Source organism: Lampris incognitus, chromosome 13 (genome assembly GCF_029633865.1).
Source record: "Lampris incognitus isolate fLamInc1 chromosome 13, fLamInc1.hap2, whole genome shotgun sequence".
NCBI classification, from domain to species: domain Eukaryota; kingdom Metazoa; phylum Chordata; class Actinopteri; order Lampriformes; family Lampridae; genus Lampris; species Lampris incognitus.
The window spans coordinates 7717651-7732947 of record NC_079223.1 but is presented as its reverse complement, the minus strand read 5'-3'; the positions used below and the strand labels follow the sequence as shown (position 1 = coordinate 7732947).

At 49.4% G+C, this 15297-nt stretch overlaps 1 protein-coding gene across 1 annotated transcript; it reads left to right on the top strand.

The window, feature by feature from the left end:
• The first annotated feature begins 2719 nt into the window (after positions 1 to 2719).
• On the top strand, positions 2720 to 15253 carry msh6 (mutS homolog 6 (E. coli)). The gene is made up of 10 exons (XM_056291321.1): positions 2720 to 2998; positions 5073 to 5275; positions 5466 to 5641; positions 5901 to 8487; positions 9451 to 9734; positions 10316 to 10433; positions 10533 to 10622; positions 10754 to 10908; positions 13310 to 13509; positions 14519 to 15253. The coding sequence occupies exons 1-10, from the start codon at positions 2742 to 2744 to the stop codon at positions 14598 to 14600; spliced, it is 4152 nt and encodes a 1383-aa protein (XP_056147296.1). The 5' UTR covers positions 2720 to 2741; the 3' UTR covers positions 14601 to 15253.
• The last annotated feature ends 44 nt before the right edge of the window (positions 15254 to 15297 follow it).

The window sequence follows — 15297 nt, the reverse complement described above, 5'->3', positions numbered from 1 at the left end:
CGTCCCTCTCTCGCTACCTTGGCTTACCTCCATGCTGTCATCACTACCAACAATGTCAGAGTCTCGGGCGTCTGGGTAGTGCAGCAGTCTGCTCCGTTGTCTGCCAACATGGGGATCGGCGGTTCGAATCCCCGTGTTGCCTCCGGCTTGGTCGGGCGTCCCTACAGACACAATTGGCCGTGTCTGTGGGTGGGAAGCCGGATGTGGGTATGTGTCCTGGTTGCTGCACTAGCGCCTCCTCTGGTCGGTCGGGGTGCCTGTTGGGGGGGGGATTGGGGGGAATGGTATGATCCTCCCACGCGCTAAGTCCCCCTGGGGAAACTCCTCACTGTCAGGTGAAACGAAGCGGCTGGTGACTCCACATGTATGGGAGGAGGCATGTGGTAGTCTGCAGCCCTCCCCGGATCAGCAGAGGGGGTGCAGCAACGACCGGGACGGCTCGGAAGAGTGGGGTAATTGGCCAAGTACAACTGAGGAGGAAAAAAGGGGGGGGGTCAAAAAACAAAAACAAAACAATGCAGAATCTCCCCAATCTGGTCCATTCACAACGCAGTTGTGCCGACCCACCACAGCCTCCTTCAGCTCACTGAGCTGAGTTTCCCCATTCTAGTAAGCTCTCCGTGTTTCTCCCAGCATCATCCGTCATATTTCTCTCATTGTTTTGTTGCCAAGTTTAACCATGTGTCACCGGTCGTTTCGCTGCCAACATCTCGGTAACCGGTTGGTGTAAACCGCCCCCATTGACCCTTCAGGAAGTTGGACATTTTTCAAAGGAGGGCCGTGAAGCAGCTTGCAGGGCAAGCTTCCTATTGACTGCCAGCCTTTTTCTTCTTTCGGCTGCTCCCGTTAGGGGGCGCCACAGCGGATCATCCGTTTCCATCTCTTCCTGTCCTCTGCATCTTCCTCTGTCACACCAGCCACCTGCATGTCCTCCCTCACCACATCCATAAACCTCCTCTTTGGCCTTCCTCTTCTCCTCTTCCCTGACAGCTCCATATTCAGCATCCTTCTCCCAATATACCCAGCATCTCTCCTCCACACATGTCCAAACCATCTCAATCTTGCCTCTCTTGCTTTGTCTCCAAACCGTCCAACCTGAGCAGTCCCTCTAATATACTCGTTCCTAATCCTGTCCTTCTTCATCACTCCCAATGAAAATCTTATCATCTTCAACTCTGCCTCCTCCAGCTCCACCTCCTGTCTTTTTCATCAGTGCCACTGTCTCCAGACCATACAACAAAGCTGGTCTCACTACCATCTTGTAAACCTTCCCTTTAACTCTTGCTCCTCTTCTCCTCTTCCCTGGCAGCTCCATATTCAGCATCCTTCTCCCAATATACCCAGCATCTCTCCTCCACACATGTCCAAACCATCTCAATCTCGCCTCTCTTGCTTTGTCTCCAAACCGTCCAACCTGAACTGTCTTCGTCAACCCCAACGAAGGTTTTAGCATTTTCAACTCTGCCACCTCCAGCTCAGCCTCCGGGGTTTTGGTCAATGTGAGAAGAATTGCTTTTTCCTAACAAAACTGGCAGGAAGTCATGAGACATTGAGACACCTCTTCATTCGGAGACAGGGTAACCAACAGGTGAAATGAGATGGTGAAATTATTTATTGAAATAAAAAGAAGCTTAGTCTTGTCTTCAGTGGAGCATGATGGGAAATCAATGGGCTATGGCTACTTGTTCCCAATAGGTTTTGGTTGAATTGAGTAAAGCGGGGAGAAGGGCTCCAGTTAAATACCTGGCTCAACTCCTTTGGATAACCATGACCTGGATGAATGAGAACATTCACAGACAGGCTCCAGTTCACACCAGGGCCACCCATTTTTAAAACATTTGCACTCCCAACTCTGTAAGGTGGGAAATGCCCAACAAATGGCCTGGTACCTGCCAAGACGTAATATCAGTCATTCTCGACCTCTGCAAACATGGTGGGGCATCATAGACCAAACAGGAACGTTATGTCATCATGACTCCATCCATCCATCCATTATCCAAGCCGCTTAGCCCAACCGGGGTGGCGGGATGCTGGAGCCTATCCCAGCAGTCATTGGGCGGCAGGCAGAGAGACACCCTGGACAGGCCGCCGGGCCTTCACAGGCCCCCCCCCCCCCCCCGCACACACACACACACACACACTTAGTATGGCCGATTCACCTGACATACATGTCTTTGGATTGTGGGAGGAAACCCACGCAGACACGGGGACAACCAGGTTTGGACTACCCCGGGGCTCGAACCCGGGACCTTCTTTCTGCGAGGCGACCGCGCCACCACCGCGCGTCATCGTGACTCGTGCCACGAATGGGTTTACTATGGCAGGGCTGCAGGAGAACGTTCTGTTGTTCGGCTCATAAGCCTCCAATATTGTACTGCGCTCTGCTGGCGGCAAAACAACAACACACATCATGGCGCTTATTTACGTTACAGCGCGTTGCAATATCATAGCGCGCCACCAACCGGCGGTTCGGAAGTCTTTCGCAACCGCGACATTAATCTACAAATCCGTCGACAAGTCGACCACGTTCTGCAACGCTCCTCTTCGTCTCCACGTTAGCGCCGTGATTCCTATCGGCGCCTCGCCGCGCCACAAGGCGGAAGCGGTGCACGCCGCGTCACTTCCGTTCCCAAACGGTTCCTCGCTCCCCATTGGACGAGGTTCCTTTTCGCCGCCCACATCACCCGCGCCGCTTTTTTTCCCGCGTAGCAGCCGGGACGCGTCTTCGTTCCGCCGCCAGCATGGCCAAGCAAAGCTCGATCTTCAAGTTCTTCAGCAAGTCCCCGCCGCTGGTCTCGAAGCCGAAGCCGAGCCCTTGTCCTACCGAGGCGGACCTGCCCTCGTCCGTCAACAAGTCCAACTCCTCGCCCAAGGAGCAAGCCAAAGTCGCGCCGCCGCGGCGGGCCACCAAACGCAGCGAAGCTAAACCGCGGTCTAGACCTGCGAAAGGGGGGCTCGCTAAACCCGCTGGCGGCAAGGCGTCCGCCGCCGGGGGAAGGTAAGCATGGCGTGCCCCGTGCAGGGCACGCTAGGGTGGTGGTGGTGGTGTCGTGCCCTGCACGGGGCACGCTAGGGTGGTGGTGGTGGTGTCGTGCGTCTCGCTGCTGTGCGCACGGGTTGGGGGGGAACTGGCCTGTTTTCCGTCACCACGTGTGGCGGGCGATGTTGTTGTTGTTTTTGTTGTTGTTGTATGCAGTGAAACTGAAAGCTAAAACCCGGAAGTAACGAGCCTCGGCTGCGGAGCCAGCCTCGCGGGGGACCCGGGGGCGTGTTGACGGGTTTCATCGCTCGCCTTAACGTGTCAAACACGCCTAACACGTGTCGACACTATGGTCGCTGCAAGAAGCCGAGTGACATTTAAATGCCGACCTTACTTGGAGATACACCGATCAGCCTACACGTCAAAACCACCAGCGGTCCAGACCCGGTGGCGTCCTCTGGTATATGGCACCAAGACGTTGGCAGCAGATCCTCTTAAGTCCTGCAGGTGGCGAGGCGGGGCCTCCATGGCTTGGGGTGGGTTTTCCAGCACATCCCACAGATGCTCGATCGGCTTGAGATCTGGGGAGTTTGGAGGCCAAGGCAACACCTTGAACTCTTCCTCAAACCGTTCCTGAACTGTGTGTGTGCAGGGTGAATTATCCTGCTGCAAGAGGCCACAGCCATCAGGGAACACCGTTGTCATGAGGGGGTTGTACCCAGTGTGCAAGAGGTTTAGGTAGGTGGTACGTGTCAAAGTAGCATCCACGTGAATGCCAGGACCCAAGGTTTCCCCAGCACAACATGGAGTATCAGAGCATCACACTGCCTCCACCGGCTCACCTTCTTCCCACAGTGCATCCCCGGTGCCATCTCCTCCCCAGGTAAATGATGCACACCCACCCGGCCGTCCACATGACGTAAAGTAAACGTGATTCATCAGACCAGGCCACCTTCTTCCACCTCTCCAAGGTCCAGTTCCGATGCTCATGTGCCCATTGTAGGCACTTCCAGTGGTGGACAGGGGTCATCATGGGCACTCTGACCGGTCTGCAGCTACGCAGTCCCATACACAGCAAGCTGCGATGCACCGTGTTGTGACACCTGTCTATCATAGCCAGCATTCACTTTTTTAGCAATTTGAGCTACAGTAGCTCTTCTGTGGGACTGAACCGGATGGGCTAGCCTTCGCTCCCCACGCGCATCAATGAGCCTTGGGCGCCCATGACTCTGTTGCAGGTTCACCGGTTGTCCTTCCTTGGACCACTTTTGGTAGGTGCTGGCCACTGCATACCGGGAACGCCCCACAAGACCTGCCGTTTTGGAGATGCTCTGACCCAGTTGTCCAGCCATCACAGTTTGGCCCGTATCAAACTCACTCAGATCCTTATGCTTGCCCTTTTTTCCTGCTTCCAATACATCACCTTCAAGAACTGACTGATCACTTGCCGCCCAATATATCCCACCCCTTGACAGGTGCCACTGTAACGAGATAATCGATGTTAAATCACTTCACCTTTCAGTGGTTTTAATGTGTTGGCTGATCAGTGTAGCACAAGAATGAGCTGAGTCTGTTCCGGTGCACATCTCCACCAAACAAATAAACGAATCCAGCCACGTCCATACATTAAGTGACCTCTTGCCATAGCTAACTGGCTGAAAAGGGTACCTTTGTCTGATTTATTTTAGTTTAAATTTCAATTGTTGGTAGAAAAATATAATTTAAAAAAAAACATGTTTTCAGTGTGATGTCAGCCTGGTAGACTAGCCCATACCTTTCCTTTTTACATTATTCCTAATCAATCACCTTTCACTATGGGGCCAGCCAGATAGCCAATGCTAAACAAACCTTACTGGGATGGTATTAGTAGTGATGGTGAACAGGCATGATTAAGTATTTTCAACATAGTTTATGAAGACTTCGTCAGTGACGTTTTCACAGGCAGTGCAGTTCTTTTGCATAAGAATGGCAGTTGTTATTCAGCTGCATTATTTTTATTAAAGTTATTCTCTTTGGTAATGTTAAGAATAGCACTGAGCCCATATTTCCGTCTATCACTATCAATGTATTAACCATTTTTTTTCCTGCTCAGCCCACCATGCCCTTTCAATGCTGGTGCCCTGGTGTGGGCAAAGCTGGAGGGACACCCTTGGTGGCCATGCATGGTGGTACCCCAGCCTCTGAGTGGTGAACAGATGAGGAGTCAAGGTCGGGACCAACGCTTGCATGTCCATTTCTTTGATGAACCTCCTACCAGAGGATGGGTCAGTACCAAATACATCAGAGAGTACCAAGGTAAGCTGAAATAGGTCAGCAAATGGTCAGTAGATTACTGCCGTTACAGTTTAAGGATACAATCCACTATTTTTTATGTAACTGAAATATTGTGAACATCACATTTTTGGGTCGTTTTGACTTTTGAAAGGTATCTTTATTCAGAGTGTACTTAAGTTTATTATCTTGTTTAATTTGGCCTCTGTTGCAGGCTCTGACAGCAGTGATGCCAAAACCGGAGGGGTGTTCTTCAGTGGCAAGCCTGTAATTCGCCATGCAATGGAACTTGCCGACAGCGTCATGTTTGAAAGCCCTGAGAAAAGACTGAAGATGCCTCTATGCACTGACCCATCTGATGATGAAGAGGAGAATGAGGATGACATGGAGGTGATCATGTGATTTTTGTTGCATTATTAGTTTCATCATTATTTTGACACTCTGGATGTTAAATTTGTATACATTCTGCCAAAACTTCGCTCATGATACTATTATAATTTGAATAGATTTTTTTTGGTTATTTGCAATGTGCGGTTTATAGATTGCATGCTATAGATAGGTTTATAGATTGCAGATTTTTTGCAAGCTATTCTGTTTTTTTACTAAACGTTTATTATTTCCACATTTCTCTCCTCATTTGTGCTGTCAGCCTGATGAGCCGACAGTCACTGATGAAGACGTTTCTGATGAGGAAGAACAGGAAAATATGGAAGTGAAATCTTCCAAGCCCACTCGCCGCTCATCCCGTGCTTCAACAGTAAAGGAAAATAAGCCGAAGCGCCGTCGTATTGTTGTGGTCTCAGACAGTGAAGAATCAGGTGAGGAATTTGAACCAGAAAATGCTGCAGCCAGCAGTGAAGAAGAAGAAGAAGAGGAGGAGGAGGAGGAGGCCTTTAGTAACAAGGAGGAGGAAGAAGAGAGCAGTGAGCAAGAGTCTATAGCAGACAGCCCAGTCAAACCTGTGAAGCGCAAACGTCCTACAGATAAGTCTGCAAAGGCAAAAAACAAAGCCCCCACTCCTCCTGCTAATAAGACAAAACAAGCTCAGCTGGGTATTGCAGCCGACACTAAGTCACGACTGTCAGCATTCTCTGCCCCCGACAACTTTGAGAGCCAGATGAATGGCTCAGGTGGAGGCACCACAGTGTGGGACCACGAGAAGCTGGAGTGGTTGCAGGATGGCAAGAGGAAAGACAGCCGAAGACTACAACAGAGAGAGGAAGACTACGACCCCACCACCCTCTATGTGCCAGAGGCCTTCCTGTTAAAAAGCACGCCTGGAATGCGGCGCTGGTGGGAACTTAAAGCTAAAATGTTTGATACAGTGCTCTTCTACAAGGTGGGGAAGTTCTACGAGCTGTACCACATGGATGCTGTGATAGCGGTCAGTGAGTTGGGCCTAACCTTTATGAAAGGGACCTGGGCCCACTCAGGCTTTCCAGAGATTGCCTTTGGCCGTTTCTCTGGCGTAATGGTTCAGAAAGGCTACAAGGTGGCCCGTGTAGAGCAGGTAGAGACCCCAGAGATGATGGAGGCCCGCTGCAAGACCACGTTGAAGCCCACTAAGTTTGACCGTGTGGTAAAGAGAGAGGTGTGCAAGATAATTACACAAGGCACCCAAACCTACAGTGTGTTGGACGGTGCCCCCTCAGAGAGCCACAGCAAGTACCTACTGAGTTTAAAGGAGAAGGCTGAGGAGGAGAGCTCAGGTTGTTGCCGAACCTATGGGGTCACCTTCGTTGATGCCTCTGTTGGTTATTTCCATGTTGGCCAGTTCCAAGATGACCGCCACTGCTCTCGATTGCGCACTCTAGTGGCACACTTTGCACCTGCACAAGTTCTTTTTGAAAAGCGGAACCCATCTCTTGAAACGCGTAAAATACTGAAGGCTTCACTGTCCTCTGCCATGCAGGAAGGGCTTAATGCAGGTACTCAATTTTGGGATGCACAGAAGACCCTCAAGACCCTGGCAGAAGAGGACTACTTTAAAGAGAGTGTTGTGAATGATCAGGAGACGGGCAACAACCATCTTCCTACTGTCCTGAAAAATATGACATCTGAGAGTGATTCATTGGGCCTAACCCCTAAGGAAGGTTACGAGCTAGCCCTCTCAGCCCTGGGTGGATGCATGTTCTACCTGAAGAAGTGTCTAGTGGACCAGGAGCTGCTGTCTATGGGTAATTTTGAAGAGTACATCCCTGTCGATGTGCAAGTTGTGAAAGCAGCTGGCCCTGCCAGCTTTTTTGCCCAGACCCGTCAGCGTATGGTGCTGGACGGAGTGACACTGGCCAACTTGGAGGTCCTCCAGAATGGGTCTGGGGGTTCAGAGGGAACACTGTTGGAGCGCCTTGATACCTGCTGTACTCCATTTGGCAAAAGGCTTCTTAAGCAGTGGCTCTGTGCTCCACTCTGTAACCCCAAATCTATCGAGGATAGATTGGATGCTTTGGAAGACTTAAAGGGTGTCCAGGCCCAGGTTACTGAGGTGACAGAGCTGCTGAAGAAATTGCCTGATCTGGAGCGTCTTCTGAGCAAGATCCATGGCATTGGCACTCCTCTGAAGGGCCCGGACCACCCTGATAGCAGAGCAGTTCTCTATGAGGAGGTCGCCTACAGCAAGCGTAAGATTGCAGACTTCCTCTCTACCCTGGAAGGCTTCAAAATTATGCAGGAGATCATTTCAGTCCTTGCTCCATTCACAGATGACTTTAATTCTGTGCTACTCCGCCAGATTTTCACTCTAAAAGCCAATAGTAAAGACGGCCTATTTCCTGACCTCTCAGCAGAACTTGAGCGCTGGGAGACAGCCTTTGACCACCAAAAAGCCCGCACCACCGGTGTCATAACACCCAAGGCAGGTTTTGACTCAGAGCACGACCGGGCCCTGAGTGGTATCAAGAACTGTGAGAGGGAACTACAGGAGTACCTGGACAGACAGAAGAAGAGGCTGGGCTGTAAGGTCCTGGCGTACTGTGGCACTGGAAAAAACCGCTACCAGATGGAGGTGCCTAATAGCATACCGGAGAGGAATATTCCTGAGGAATACCAACTGAAGTCTACAAGGCAAGGCTGGAAGCGGTATGTGTCCCAGGATATTGAGCGCCTGTTCTTGGAGCTGCAAGGCTTTGAGGAGAAGAGAGACGCTGCCTTGAATGACTGCATGAGAAGGCTCTTCTACAACTTTGACAAGAACTACAGAGACTGGCAGACTGGTGTACAGTGCATGGCTGTGTTGGGTAAAAATGACTTATTTCTTAAGCACTTTGAAATTTCACGATTTAAATGACTAATCAAATTTGATAATAGTGATGATCTATTATTAAAGTATACTGAAAAATTTGAAATGTTCTGTTATAGTGAAGAATTGGAGGAAGATTTTCTTGCTCTTAAAAGGAACAACACAACAGAGAAAATAGACATTAACAGGCTTATGCATTTAGGTTGCAAGGGTCATTTGCTCTGAATACATTTTAATATAATGCAATACATTGAATACACTGACTGTATTGAATACAATACATTGGGCGGTATAGTAGTGCAGTGGTTAACGTGGTCGCCTCACACCAAGAAGGTCCTGGGTTCGAGCCCCGGGGTTGTCCAACCTTGGGGTCGTCCTCTGTGTGGAGTTTGCGTGTTCTCCCCGTGTCTGCGTGGGGTTACTCCGGGTGCTCCGGTTTCCTCCCACAGTCCAAAGACATGTAGGTCAGGTAGATTAGTGATATACTGAAGTAATATACACCTAAGAAGCCAATACACAATAGTTAGTGACTGGACTGATTGTTATTTTTAAAATAACTATAAGACATATCAACCATAGTTTGTGAATACATTTCATGAGTGAGTTATGATGTACTTGAGTAACATATACCTGTGAAGCAAATACACAATAGGCAGCGATTGTTTAGTAATGTCTGTTATTGTTAAAATGATTATGAAACATAACATGAGCCGCAGGTTATTAGCTTGGTTGTTTTTCATCTTAATGAACTGTGCAGTGGGACGTGCAGAAGGAAAAGGATGATTACATTGTTAATTATTGAACTACACCAGTGTGGCAATGTGCTCATAATGTGTTTTTCTGCTATTGGGCCATTTCTGGACTCAGCGGTGTAGTTTGTTCAGCTTATAACTGAGCTTAGTGTGTTTCATTATGCTGCTTCTTTGGAAACCAATACGAGTTCTCATTTCTTTGCTTTCAGACGTGCTTCTGAGCTTCTTGTGCTACAGTCAAGGGGGAGACGGCCCAATGACCAGGCCACAAGTGCTGCTTCCTGAGGGTGACGGCCAATCGGCACCTTTCCTAGACCTAAGGGGCTCACGTCACCCGTGTGTTTTGAAGACCTTTTTTGGAGATGACTTCATCCCCAATGACATTGTCATCGGGTGCCCTGGTGGCAGTGATGAAGATGTAGGAAAAGACCGCGCCCCCTGTGTCCTTGTCACAGGGCCCAACATGGGTGGGAAGTCCACCCTCATGAGACAGGTAGGTGACTGATTCATGAATATCATTCATTCATTCATCTTCTGCGGGGTCGGGTCGCGGTGGCAGCAAGCTAAGTAGGGTACTTCAGACGTCCCTCTCCCCAGCAACGCCCTCCAGCTCCTCCCCAGGAGGAGCTGGAAGGTGTTCCCAGGTCAGATTGGACATGTAGTCCCTCCAGCGAGTTCTGGGTCTACCCCGGGGTCTCCTCCCAGTTGGCCGTGCCCAGTAAACCTCCGAAGGAAGGCACCCAGGAGGCATCCTAATCAGATGTCCGAACCACCTCAACTGGCTCCTTTCGATGCGGAGGAGCAGCAGCTCTACTCCGAGCTCCCTCCAGATGCCCGAGCTCCTCACCCTATCTCTAAGGCTGAGCCCAGACACCCTACGGAGGAAACAAATTTCAGCTGCTTTTCATGAATATCAATTGGATAATATTTGCTTGTATTGTGCAAGAATGAGCAAGTTGAAAGGATTTAGGTACTGGAATTCCCAGATCTCAGATCTTCTACATCCTCATGCATAACACACATCTCTGCCCCATGGTGTTGTGTTAACAGAGTTATGCTTCCCTTCCTGTACAGTGTGGGTTGATTGTCATCCTGGCTCAGCTGGGCTGCTATGTTCCTGCTGAGAATTTGCGCCTCACTCCAGTGGACAGGGTCTTTACTCGTCTGGGTGCCTCAGATCGCATTATGGCTGGTAATGTCCAAACTCTGTAACACACTCGCAGGGAAATGTTCAGGACATCCTTGTTTTAGTATAACCTGGTATTAACTTGGTCTCATGTATCTTCTCCAGGGGAGAGTACCTTCTTTGTAGAGCTCAGTGAGACTGCCACTATCCTACACCACGGGACCCAACACTCCCTTGTGCTCCTCGATGAACTGGGTGAGTATTTGTTACTGAGATAGGCAGATATTGCTTATTTAGAGATATTTTTGCTGAGTCTGAAGATGATTTGCTGGCTTTTTGTGCGTTTGTGTGCTTCAACGAGGTTCAACTGCAACATCTGTTTGTAGGTAGGGGCACAGCCACATATGATGGCACAGCCATTGCCTGTGCTGTTGTGAAGGAGCTCGCTGAGAAGATTGGCTGCCGCACCCTCTTCTCTACACATTACCACTCACTGGTGGAGGACTACGCCAACAACGCTGCTGTTCGGCTCGGCCACATGGTCAGTAGCTTCATGTAACACATGCGGATGTGATAATGTACTGCCCTACAAAGGCAAATGGCAGCAATTCTTTTTATGTGTTTAAAATGGTTGACAGTTTTTTAGTAAGGGTTTAGATTTCATATGGAAAAAGATGTCTTGTGTTGTCCCATCACATGTGTGTTTACCAGATGGATGATTCTCATTAAGTCCTTAACCAGCAGTGCGGTCATGCAGGAGATTGCTTTTGTACATTTTCTCATTTAACAGTCACATTTATTTATTGATTGGATTTTCTCCCCAAGTGTACTTGGCCCGCACTCTTCCAAGCCGTCCCGGTCGCTGCTCCACCCCCTCTACCGATCCGGGGAGGGCTGCAGACCACCATATGCCTCCTCCGATACATGTGGAGTCGCCAGCCGCTTCTTTTCACCTGACACTGAGGAGTTTCACCAGGGGGATGTAGCGCGTGGGAGGATCACGCTATTCCCCCCAGTTCCCCTTCCCCCCTGAACAGGCGCCCCCGACCGACCAGAGGAGGCGCTAGTGCAGCGACCGGGACATATACCCACATCCGGCTTCCCGCCCGCAGACACGGCCGATTGTATCTGTAGGGACACCCGACCAATCCGGAGGGAACATGGGGATTCGAACCAGCGATCCCTGTGGTGGTAGGCAACGGAATAGACCGCCACCCGGACGCCCTTAACAGTCACTTTTATCCAAAACGTACAAGACAGACAGGAATTATCAGACAGTTTCAGGTCTTACAGGCAGGTTGAGTAGTAATCATATCATAGCCAAGCATGCATGTCATACCACGTACATTTAGTCTAAGAGCCCTTTAGTCACGATGGATTGATAAAAGGGGGCGTCCGGGTAGCGTAGCGGTCGATTCCATTGCGTACCAACATGGGGATCGCCGGTTTGAATCCCTGTGTTACCTCCAGCTTGGTCGGGTGTCCCTACAGACAAAATTTGCCGTGTCTGCAGGTGGAAAGCCAGATGTGGGTATGTGTCCTGGTCGCTGCACTAGTGCCTCCTCTGGTCGGTCGGAGCGCCTGTATAGGGGGAGGGGGAACTGGGGGGAATAACTGGGATCCTCCCATGCACTACGTCCTCCTGGTGAAACTCCTCACTGTCAGGTGAAAAGAGGCAGCTGGCGACTCCACATGTATCGGAGGAGGCATGTGGTAGACTGCAGCCCACCCCGGATCGGCAGAGGGGGTGGAGCAGAGACCGGGACGGCTCGGAAGATTGGGATAATTGGCTGGGTACAATTGGGGAGAAAGAAATCCCCCCCAAAAAAGGGTTTTGTCAGTTTTGATGGGGGGGGGGGGTATGAGCAAGAGAGGCATTGCAACCACGAGAGGTTCTAGATCGTACAGTCATAACTGTACAGTACACACAAAATATGCGCAACCAAATGCGTAATCCCCTCCAGGCTGCAGCCTGGCAGAGATCATTATAGGCACTTGTAGAATTTTTGGCCACCAAGAATCTTGACATTTGAAATACAATTTCTGTTCAAGGCTATGATTCAAAGAACGGACGCTACTTCTAAATACTGTAAAATGATGTGCTGGACACAAATGAAGCGTTTGTTCTCAGCAAATAATTAATATTCATGTTTAAGCAACCCACACCCTTGATTAACTGATGATTCAAATTGACATTCAGATTGGAGTTTGATAGGCTAATAATACCACCCTGATAACGCCCCATCTCGTCCGATCTTGGAAGCTAAGCAGGGTCGGGCCTGGTTCGGGAGACCGCCTGGGAATACCAGGCGCTGTATGCTTGGGCGGTGCAGTGGTTAGCGCGGTCGCCTCACAGCAAGAAGGTCCTGTGTTTGAGCCCTGGGGTAGTCCAACCTTGGGGGTCGTCGTTTGTGTCGAGTTTGCATGTTCGTGTGTGTGTGTGTGTGTGTGTGTGCCCTGTGATGGTGGCCTGTCCAGGGTGTCTCCCCGCCTGCCGCCCAATGACTGTTGGGATAGGCTCCAGCATCCTGAGAGCAGGATAAGCGGTTTGGATGATGGATGGATGAATAATGATTCCTTGGCTGATCTCACATCAGCCAAGGAATTAAATGGTATGTGAGATAATTATACACCACAATATAGTGTCTTTACCTTTGCATTAACTTACGTAACCTGAAATTCCTCTATGCCGTATAGCCTTTTTAGCGTGTCACCCCAAGATTTCCACTAAATATTTTCTGCAGGCATGACTGGAGGACAGTGATGGTGGTGTGGGTTAGACTGAAGGTGTCAGGGTTGTACTTGAACATCCTGTCCCAGCCCCTCTTGAGTCTACCCAGAGAGTTTAATTGGCTAACGCCAGCGTAAAGTTTAAAACGTGTTTTAGGCTCAAATGTGAAAAGGCTTTCTTCTTCAGGCCTCTTCTTCTACCTCTTCTTCAGGCCTGCATGGTGGAGAACGAATCTGAGGATCCAAGTCAAGAGACCATCACCTTCCTCTACAAGTTCATCGCAGGGGCTTGCCCAAAAAGCTATGGCTTCAATGCTGCTCGACTTGCAAACCTCCCAGAGGAAGTCATTCAGTTAGGACACAGAAAGGCCAGAGAGTTCGAGAAAAACACCGTCAGTCTGAGAGTCTTCCGGTACGTATCATCCTCGTCAGGCTTCTGTTTGCAGAGCACAGCTAAGGATGTTGAAATGAGGGCTCACAGCATGGCTCGAACACCGATTTTACAGGAGCAAATTGATATTTAGAGGAGATTGTGGGCAAATTTTAATTAATTTCTTTATTTTATTTATTTATTTTTGGACAAAAACAAAAAGTAGCTGACAACACAAAGGAGCTTTGCGTTCTTGAAAAACAAGTGGTTAGAAAACGAGAGCAACAGAAAGACCTTTTGCCACTGGCCTTTTCACTTTTATGTTATTTAGTTATTTATATTTTGGGGGGGGGGGGTTTCTCCCCAGTTGTACTTGGCTAATTACCCCACTCTTCCGGGCCGTCTCGGTTACTGCTCCACCCCCTCCGCTGATCCGGGGAGGGCTGCAGACTACCACATGCCTCCTCCAATACATGTGGAGTCGCCAGCCGCTTCTGTTCACCTGACAGTGAGGAGTTTCACCAGGGGGATGTAGCACATGAGAGGATCACGCTATCCCCCGCCCCCCGAACAGGCACCCCGACCGACCAAAGGAGGCGCTAGTGCAGCGACCAGGACACCTACCCATATGCGGCTTCCCACCCACAGACACGGCCAGTTGTGTCTGTAGGGACGCCTGACCAAGCCGGAGGTAATGCGGGGACTCGAACCGGCAAACTCTGTGTTGGTAGGCAACAGAAGAGACCGCCGTGCCACCCGGACGCCCCACTTTTTTGCATTTTTACACTTTGTGACAGCAGCAGCAGTCAGGTTTGCAGAAGCTAACCCTGGGTGGTGTCGTTTCCTCAGCCGTGTTTGTCACTCTTACTTTCGGTCATCACCGAAGTTCCATCTGTCACTTCTTTTAATGGATGTGCCTCATTTGCATATGCCCAATTTTAGGAGCAGATGCGAGTGAGAGGCTTGCGCTAGAATCCTGCATAAATTAGTCTTTGTTAATACAGTAGTAATGTGTCCCTCTTGAGTAACACTGTCTGTTTCCTCCTCACAGGAAGCTCTGCCAGTTTGCCGATGACGCCACCTCAGGAAAAACACAGTTTGCTTCTCTGGTTCGGATGATCGACAGTGTGTGAACACACTTTCTGTCGTGTAGTGGCTTCCTTTATATGCTCCGTTGTTCTGTTATCCGCACAAAAAAAAAAACCCCACTACTGTAATGATCTAATAAAGTTTATTTTTTAAAAATGACTTTATCTAGGAAATTAAACCCCTTGAATTCACACTAACGCCTACATAATGGTTATTGAATACTTCACAATATATTAAGTCTAGATGTTATGATACATGCATACAATTCAGGCTGTATGAGAAACCCACAGTCACCAATACACATGAATGGGGAAGAAAAGCGATGAAACATAGCGCTGTATAGATGACACCTGTCCCAGCTTCGACAGAGTAAAAGCTTTCATTCTCCAGCAGTACTGAAACATGGACCACGGCCTTCAGCTTGTCCAACATGTGGCAAGATGTTCCGGTGTTTCCACAACACTCGTTTGCAGTTTTTCAAAACTTGGACGAGAAAGATTTGGGGAATTAAGAGTTGACAGTTTTTTTTTTTTAAATGTTAACCGTAATCGGTTGTGCACTTTTTATACTCGAGAAGCGAGTTTTGACGATTTGGTGAGGAAAAAGGATTTGCTGGGAGAAGCTCATTTCAGTGATGGGCAACATGGTCCAGAAAGGGCCGGTGTGGGTGCAGGTCTTTGTTCCAACACACCTCAGTCTATTAGTCAACTAGTCTGCTAAGGACCTTGTATGTAGACTCGG